We start from the raw sequence: 9,673 nt of genomic DNA on the forward strand, positions 1-9,673 counted from the left end.
AAAAAAACAACATTTTGGCACTCCCTCCAACGATTACGCCCAGCCCCCCTCCCCACCCAGGCAGGGAGAGCTTACCTCCGGATCATCGCGGAGACTGCGGTCCTACTTTAAAAATCTGCAGCGTGCTGCGCCATGTTCTGTCCTACCCGGCTCTTCACACAGGTGCATTATTGGGCTGGGCTGAGCCTGCTGGGACATCCCTGCCTCCTCCCAGTAATGCATCTGTGTGAAGAGCCGGCTAGGACAGGACACGGGGCAGCACGCTGCGGTGGCAGACTTTTTAAAGTAGGACTGATCTGGTGGTAAGCGCTCCCCCTCCCTACCGCCTGCGCCTCTGAAATTTCTTTTGGGGGGGCATGCTACCCCCTTGCCACCCCTCCTCCTCCCCCTCCCCTCTCATTCCGACGCCTCTGGGAGTATTTTCCCTTCAAGGAAAACTACCCTATGTACTGTATAATGCATGCACATCTGTAAGTAGCTGCCTCCTAATGTATAACTAATCCTAAAACAAACTAAATTTAATATGAGAAAAGTGACAGTACTATAAGAATTCTTTGTAAATTAAATGATATCTCAAATAAGATGACTATATTAAATGTTTTATGCATGAACAACAAACATTAATTCTGTTCATACTTAATGAAAATAATATATAGAAATACACATTTAGCTAGCAATAATCCTAGGGGACAAGTGCGACTCAGACAGGGAAGTGTCACCAATATGGTCATAGTCAGAATCACGACAATGAAAGGATAGTATGTGCTTTATGGTAAGGAGTAGCAATCCCGAGTACCTGGAGCAGCCTGCAAGCATCCAAATGGGAACCTCTCTTGATGGACAGAAGGTTCCTCTCCAGTCCTATTGCTGGTCACTAAGCAATGTTAAAGGCCTAAATAATCACAAACCTTTAACAACGATGTGCCACGGCTCAGACCACATTTGGCAAAGTAATTCAATACACAGCAAACGTGTGCCAGGTGCCTAGAGTCAGTGAGATCAGTTCGATGCATTCCATCTCATAACAAAAAGGTTTTCAAGATATTATGGCATCTTCTCTGTAGCATCCTTATATAGTCACATATAGATCCCCATTGGTTTCTATGAAATTGTATTTAACTAATTTGGCTCCTCAGCGCAGTCTCCAGTCCTGCTTAAATCCGATCTTATCTTGCACAATAAAAACAAGAATACGCCAGATGAGAATTAGAAACTTGATTACCACTGCTTTTCAGTCCTATTACAACAAATTATATAATATGTCTGCTTCAGGAGTGGGGGCGATTTGCCATCAAAGAGAGAGGCTATTAAGACATATCTTAAGGGTGTAGGGTTTCCCACACTCTCCGAGAGACACAGAGGCCTTTAGTGATCTGTTTACATGTGTAGAATTAGACAAAGTAATGAATCTGTATGAGGAGAGCTGTTCTCTGAGATTGTATTCTCGCATACAGTGTTACTGAACACCGTTATACTGAGTGGCCGGATGCTGCTTGATACATACCAGTGTAAAGCCCTCAGTCGCACTTGTCCCCTAGGACTATCGCTAGCTGAATGTTCATTTCTTTACCTTATTCTTATTTCTCTGACGTCCTAGTGGATGCTGGGAACTCCGTAAGGACCATGGGGAATAGACGGGCTCCGCAGGAGACTGGGCACTCTAAAAGAAAGATTAGGTACTATCTGGTGTACACTGGCTCCTCCCACTATGACCCTCCTCCAGACCTCAGTTAGATTTCTGTGCCCGGCCGAGCTGGATGCACACTAGGGGCTCTCCTGAGCTCCTAGAAAGAAAGTTTATTTTAGGTTTTTTATTTTACAGTGAGACCTGCTGGCAACAGGCTCACTGCATCGAGGGACTAAGGGGAGAAGAAGCGAACCTACCTGCTTGCAGCTAGCTTGGGCTTCTTAGGCTACTGGACACCATTAGCGCCAGAGGGATCGACCGCATGGAACTGGCCTTGGTGTTCGTTCCCGGAGCCGCGCCGCCGTCCCCCTTACAGAGCCAGAAGCAAGAAAAGGTCCGGAAAATCGGCGGCAGAAGACTTCGGTCTTCACCAAGGTAGCGCACAGCACTGCAGCTGTGCGCCATTGCTCCTCATGCACACTTCACACTCCGGTCACTGCGGGTGCAGGGCGCTGGGGGGGGGGCGCCCTGAGGGCAATATATGACACCTTGGCTGGCAAATCTACATCATATATAGTCCTAGAGGCTATATAGATGTAAAATTACCCCTGCCAGTATTCCAGAAAAAGCGGGAGAAAGTCAGTTGAAAAAGGGGCAGGGCTTCTCCCTCAGCACACTGGCGCCATTTTCTCTTCACAGTGCAGCTGGAAGACAGCTCTCCAGGCTCTCCCCTGTAGTTTTCAGGCTCAAAGGATTAAAAAGAGAGGGGGGGCACAAAAAATTTAGGCGCAATATTGTATATACAAGCAGCTATTGGGAAAAATTCACTCAATATAGTGTTAATCCCAAAATTATATAGCGCTCTGGTGTGTGCTGGCATACTCTCTCTCTGTCTCCCCAAAGGGCTGTGTGGGGTCCTGTCCTCAGTCAGAGCATTCCCTGTGTGTGTGTGCAGTGTGTCGGTACGGCTGTGTCGACACGTTTGATGAGGAGGCTTATGTGATGGCAGAGCAGATGCCGATAAATGTGATGTCGCCCCCTGTGGGGCCGACACCAGAGTGGATGGATAGGTGGAAGGTATAAACCGACAGTGTCAACTCCTTACATAAAAGGCTGGATGACGTAACAGCTATGGGACAGCCGGCTTCTCAGCCCGCGCCTGCCCAGGCGTCTCAAAGGCCATCAGGGGCTCAAAAACGCCCGCTCCCTCAGATGGCAGACACAGATGTTGAGACATATACACAATCCACTAGGAACATCCGTTACATGATCCCGGCAATAAAAAATGTGTTACACATTTCTGACATTAACCCAAGTACCACTAAAAAAGGGTTTTATGTTTGGGGAGAAAAAGCAGGCAGTGTTTTGTTCCCCCATCAAATGAGTGAAAAAGCGTGGGTTCCCCCGATAAGAAACTGGTAATTTCTAAAAAGTTACTGATGGCGTACCCTTTCCCGCCAGAGGATAAGTTACGCTGGGAGATATCCCCTAGGGTGGATAAGGCGCTCACACGTTTGTCAAAAAAGGTGGCACTGTCGTCTTAGGATACGGCCACTTTGAAGGTACCTGCTGATAAAAAGCAGGAGGCTATCCTGAAGTCTGTATTTACACACTCAGGTACTAGACTGAGACCTGCAGATAGTGCTGCTGCAGCGTGGTCTGTAACCCTGTCAAACAGGGATACTATTTTGCAAACATAAGACGTCGTCTTATATATGAGGGATGCACAGAGGGATATTTTGCCGGCTGGCATCCAGAATTAATGCAATGTCCATTCTGTCAGGAGGGTATTAGAGACCCGACACTGGACAGGTGATGCTGACTTTAAAAGGCACATAGAGCCTTATAAGGGTGAGGAATTGTTTGGGGATGGTCTCTGGGACCTCGTATCCACAGCAACAACTGGGAAGAAATTTTTTTACCTCAGGTTTCCTCACAGCCTAAGAAAGCACTGTATTATCAGGTACAGTCCTTTCGGCTTCAGAAAAGCAAGCGGGTCAAAGGCGCTTCCTTTCTGCACAGAGACGAGGGAAGAGGGAAAAAGCTGCACCAGTCAGCCAGTTCCCAGAATCAAAATTCTTCCCCCGCTTCCTCTGAGTCCACCGCATGATGCGGGGGCTCCACAGGCGTAGCCAGGTACGGTGGGGGGCCGCCTCAAAAATTTCAGCGATCAGTGGGCTCGCTCACAGGTGGATCCCTGGATCCTTCAAGTAGTATCTCAGTAGTATCTCAGGGGTACAAGCTGGAATTCGAGGCGTCTCCCCCCCGCCGTTTCCTCAAATCTGCCTTGCCGACAACTCCCTCAGGCAGGGAGGCTGTGCTAGAGGCAATTCACAAGCTGTATTCCCAGCAGGTGATAGTCAAGGTGCCCCTACTTCAACAAGGACGGGGTTACTATTCCACACTGTTTGTGGTACCGAAACCGGACGGTTCGGTGAGACCCATTTTAAATTTGAAATCCTTGAACACATACATAAAAAAATTCAAGTTCAAGATGGAATCGCTCAGGGCGGTTATTGCAAGCCTGGAGGAGGGGGGTTACATGGTATCCCTGGACATCAAGGATGCTTACCTACATGTCCCCATTTACCATCCTCACCAGGAGTACCTCAGATTTGTGGTACAGGATTGCCATTACCAATTCCAAACACTGCCGTTTGGACTGTCCACGGCACCGAGGGTCTTTACCAAGGTAATGGCAGAAATGATGATACTCCTTCGAAAAAAGGGAGTTTTAATTATCCCGTACTTGGACGATCTCCTGATAAAGGCGAGGTCCAAGGAGCAGTTGTTGGTCGGAGTAGCACTATCTCGGGAAGTGCTACAACAGCACGGATGGATTCTATACATTCCAAAGTCACAGCTGGTTCCTACCACACGCCTACTGTTCCTGGGGATGGTTCTGGACACAGAACAGAAAAAAGTGTTTCTCCCGCAGGAGAAAGCCAAGGAGCTGTCATCTCTAGTCAGAGACCTCCTGAAACCAAAACAGGTATCGGTGCATCACTGCACACTAGTCCTGGGAAAAATGGTAGCTTCTTACGAAGCAAAATTCCATTCGGCAGGTTCCATGCAAGAACCTTTCAGTGGGACCTCTTGGACAAGTGGTCGGGATCGCATCTTCAGATGCATCGGCTGATAACCCTGTCTCCAAGGACCAGGGTATCTCTACTGTGGTGGCTGCAGAGTGCTCATCTTCAAGAGGACCGCAGATTCGGCATACAGGACTGGGTCCTGGTAACCACGGATGCCAGCCTTCGAGGCTGGGGGGCAGTCACACAGGGAAGAAATTTCCAAGGACTTTGGTCAAGTCAGGAGTCGTCCCTACACATAAATATTCTGGAACTGAGGGCCATTTACAATGCCCTAAGTCTGGCAAGGCCTCTGCTTCAAAACCAGCCGGTACTGATCCAATCAGACAACATCACGGCAGTCGCCCATGTAAACCGACAGGGCGGCACAAGAAGCAAGATGGCGATGGCAGAAGCCACAAGGATTCTCCGATGGGCGGAAAATCACGTCTTAGCACTGTCAGCAGTGTTCATTCCGGGAGTGGACAACTGGGAAGCAGACTTCCTCAGCAGACACGACCTACACCCGGGAGAGTGGGGACTTCATCCAGAAGTCTTCCAACTGTTGGTAAACCGTTGGGAAAGGCCACAGGTGGACATGATGGCGTCCCGCCTAAACAAAAAACTAGATATTGCGCCAGGTCAAGGGACCCTCAGGCAATAGCTGTGGACGCTCTAGTGACACCGTGGGTGTACCAGTCGGTTTATGTATTCCCTCCTCTGCCTCTCATACCAAAGGTACTGAGAATAATAAGAAAACGAGGAGTAAGAACGATACTCGTGGTTCCGGATGGGCCAAGAAGAGCTTGGTACCCAGAACTTCAAGAAATGATATCAGATGACCCATGACCTCTACCACTCAGACAGGATCTGCTACAGCAGGGGCCCTGTCTGTTCCAAGACTTACCGTGGCTGCGTTTGACGGCATGGCGGTTGAATTCCGGATCCTAAAGGAAAAGGGCATTCCGGAAGAAGTCATTCCTACGCTGATAAAAGCCAGGAAAGAAGTAACCGCAAACCATTATCACCGTATTTGGCGAAAATATGTTGCGTGGTGTGAGGCCAGGAAGGCCCCAACAGAGGAATTTCAGCTGGGTCGTTTTCTGCACTTCCTACAGTCAGGGGTGACTATGGGCCTAAAATTGGGTTCCATTAAGGTCCAGATTTCGGCTCTGTCGATTTTCTTCCAGAAAGAACTGGCTTCACTGCCTGGAGTTCAGACATTTGTAAAGGGAGTGCTACATATTCAGCCCCCTTTTGTGCCTCCTGTGGCACCTTGGGATCTCAACGTGGTGTTGAGTTTCTTAAAATCACATTGGTTTGTGCCACTTAAAACTGTGGATTTGAAATATCTCACGTGGAAAGTGGTCATGTTATTGGCCTTGACTTCGGCCAGGCGTGTGTCAGAATTGGCGGCTTTGTCATGTAAAAGCCCTTATCTGATTTTCCATATGGATAGGGCAGAATTGAGGACTCGTCCCCAGTTTCTCCCTAAGGTGGTATCAGCTTTTCACTTGAACCAACCTATTGTAGTGCCTGCGGCTACTAGGGACTTGGAAGATTCCAAGTTACTGGACGTAGTCAGGGCCTTAAAAATTTATATTTCCAGGACGGCTGGAGTCAGGAAAACTGACTCGCTTTTTATCCTGTAGGCACCCAACAAAATAGGTGCTCCTGCTTCTAAGCAGACTATTGCTCGCTGAATTTGTAGCACAATTCAGCTGGAGCATTCTGCGTCTGGATTGCCGCATCCTAAATCAGTAAAAGCCCATTCCACGAGGAAAGTGGGCTCATCTTGGGCGGCTGCCCGAGGGGTTTCGGCTTTACAATTTTGCCGAGCTGCAACTTGGTCAGGGGCAAACACGTTTGCTAAATTCTACAAAATTGATACCCTGGCTGAGGAGGACCTTGAGTTCTCTCATTCGGTGCTGCAGAGTCATCCGCACTCTCCCGCCCGTTTGGGAGCTTTGGTATAATCCCCATGGTCCTTACGGAGTTCCCAGCATCCACTAGGACGTCAGAGAAAATAAGATTTTACTCATCGGTAAATCTATTTCTCGTAGTCCGTAGTGGATGCTGGGCGCCCATCCCAAGTGCGGATTGTCTGCAATACTTGTATGTAGTTATTGCCTAACTAAGGGTTATTGTTGAGCCATCTGTTGAGAGGCTCAGTTATATTTCATACTGTTAACTGGGTGTAGTATCACGAGTTATACGGTGTGATTGGTGTGGCTGGTATGAGTCTTACCCGGGATTCAAAATCCTTCCTTATTGTGTCAGCTCTTCCGGGCACAGTATCCTAACTGAGGTCTGGAGGAGGGTCATAGTGGGAGGAGCCAGTGCACACCAGATAGTACCTAATCTTTCTTTTAGAGTGCCCAGTCTCCTGCGGAGCCCGTCTATTCCCCATGGTCCTTACGGAGTTCCCAGCATCCACTACGGACTACGAGAAATAGATTTACCGGTGAGTAAAATCTTATTTTTAGTGTGCGATTCATAGATGTTGTTCATGTTTTTAACATTTAATTGGTGCCTTCTCTTCTATTTCTGAATCAGATTTGATATTTAATTTATAAAAACCACACCTTATACACTGGCACTGGCAATTTTCTCATTTTAATTTTATTTGTGGTGTATATTCATCTGTACAATAACACCAGTAACCCAGGTGCTTCTAGAGCCCCAGCATCACCATCTCTGCATGGGTTTCTGTTTAGTGGCATGTTCATGGTATTATCTGTATAGAACTAGTACAGCAGCATGTAAAGAAATGTAAGGGCTTTAATACATAGAAATATGTAGACTGTGTAATGACTAGATTATATATAATTCCAGTGCTGTGCTTGCCTCCGCATATAACTCCTGTGATTTTGTCTTTTCCGCCATGCAAGGTGCTGCGGACTCACAGTATAGTGGCGTCTCGGTAATTGCAGTTTATACTGCCGTGGAGACTTCATCTTTTGTACTTGTTTCTTCTGATAGAGTCATTTATTTTTTGCTCTATAATCTTGTCCTCAAAAAAAAAAAAAAAAAAAGTTCATTTTCAAATCATATAGCGGAATACATCTCTCTGCCGGTCTGTCCTTGTCAATTATTGCTTCTGCCTTTGTCTGGTGCTGGAAGTTTCAATCATGTCTCACATGTGGTATCACATCTTCATCCATCAGTCAATACAAGTGCGTCTGGACCTCGCAGAGGAGCTGGGTACTGGAATATCCATCTGGGAGCTAGGACAAGGCTTGGACTATTTCTATGACCTTCTATGATTCCACCAGGTCGAGTTACAAGCCGGTGCTACTTCTGTAAACTGAAGTGTTCAATAAAAGGAACAACAATCAGCTGTTTAGTAATACGGAACAGATCAGCCATTGCCCCTGGTAGCTGAGAACTCGTCGTCGTTACTTGAGTAACTTAAAATTGAAATGATAAGATGGATTGTTCAAGGCTAGATTTCCATGGCTCTTTTGTTTTCTTTTTCACCCTCTTTTTAATTGTCTTTAGTTAATTTCCACTGAAAAGAGTGAAGCTTGCAGGTACAGTACCTCCAAGTCAAAATTCTAAATACATTTACTTAGCGTTTTGTTTTTTTTCTAAAAGAAATCTATATATGCTTTTTAGTAGACTATTTTTCCTGTTTGTAACCGACTACCGTCAATCATACCCTTAGGATAGAGTTCATCCAATAATTTAGGCTTTTACAGAAGCTTGGGTGATTAATCCCAGCTCTGCCTTGGTATGTTTGTTGGGTGGTGATGGACTGGTAAGTTAGTGCTCTGGACCAGTAAGTTTCCGTTACACCAGTCACTGTGCTTTACAAGCTATGCTCTTTTACAGTTGTGCACTATTCCCATGTTGGCCTTTCCTGCTTTCAATCATGATTAGAAGATATTGGGACATTAATAGTTGAAGAGAAAATAATGAACAGACGTACGCAAGTGCAAAAAATGATATCAATGCTCGTAAATTGATTTGATTCCAATACATGAATGCTGCAACTGTGGGTTATCTGTATTCTGTCTGACCTAGACACCATGCTGATCCGTATTGGAAATATGTTTTTATTTTTTAAATCTGAACCATAAAAAAAATCCAAGAAAATACATAGTCTATTGTTTTGTGTATATTGTAATCCCATTCATACAGCATTAGTGTATCACACAACTTCCAGATCCTCAGTGCTGCAGAAGGTAGATTGTCGGACTACTGTGGGAATAGAAATTCTTCCTACAGTATATACATTATTCTGAAATATCTATTTTCTGTTCCCTAGCAGGCATACTGTAACATGCAGACAATGGGAAGGGAATGGAGACAACGCACTACTAGAGTTATCCAAAGTATATTCCTGATGGAGAAATACATAATATTCTTCATTTATCGGGTCCTGACACAGATACATTCCCTCAGCCAGTGCGCTTTAGGGCCCTCATTCCGAGTTGTTCGCTCGCTAGTTGCTTTTAGCAGCATTGCACACGCTAGGCCGCCGCCCTCTGGGAGTGTTTCTTAGCTTAGCAGAATAGCGAACGAAAGATTAGCAGATTTGCTACTAAATATTTTCTTGCAGTTTCTGAGTAGCTCCAGACCTACTCCTAGATTGCGATCAGCTCAGTCAGTTTAGTTCCTGGTATGACGTCACAAACACGCCCTGCGTTCATCCAGCCATTCCCCCGTTTCTCCAGACACTCCCACGTTTTTCCCTGACACGCCTGCGTTTTTTAGCACACTCCCGGAAAACGCTCAATTACCACCCAGAAACGCCCATTTCCTGTCAATCATTTACCGATCAGCAGTGCGACTGAAAAGCGCCGCACGAACACCAGCAAAACTGCTAAGTTTTTAGTTACATAACTTAGTGCATGCGCGCTGCGTACCATGCGCATGCGCATTTAGCAACAAATCGCAGCATAGCGAAAACCGGCAACGAGCGAACAACTCAGAATGACCACCTAGAAGCTGTTTCATTCGTTGTCATTAA

The 9,673-nt window shown here is 46.3% G+C and overlaps 1 protein-coding gene across 1 annotated transcript in view; it reads left to right on the forward strand.

Moving 5' to 3' along the window:
* CHID1 (chitinase domain containing 1) overlaps nucleotides 1-8,796 on the forward strand; it is a 990,316-nt gene extending 981,520 nt beyond the window's left edge. Inside the window, exon 13 of the mRNA XM_063944762.1 lies at nucleotides 7,866-8,796. Coding sequence (XP_063800832.1) covers nucleotides 7,866-7,964 — 99 coding nt within the window. The 3' untranslated portion in view covers nucleotides 7,965-8,796. The remainder of the gene's footprint in view (nucleotides 1-7,865) is intronic.
* The last annotated feature ends 877 nt before the right edge of the window (nucleotides 8,797-9,673 follow it).

Source organism: Pseudophryne corroboree, chromosome 11, assembly GCF_028390025.1.
Source record: "Pseudophryne corroboree isolate aPseCor3 chromosome 11, aPseCor3.hap2, whole genome shotgun sequence".
NCBI lineage: Eukaryota > Metazoa > Chordata > Amphibia > Anura > Myobatrachidae > Pseudophryne > Pseudophryne corroboree.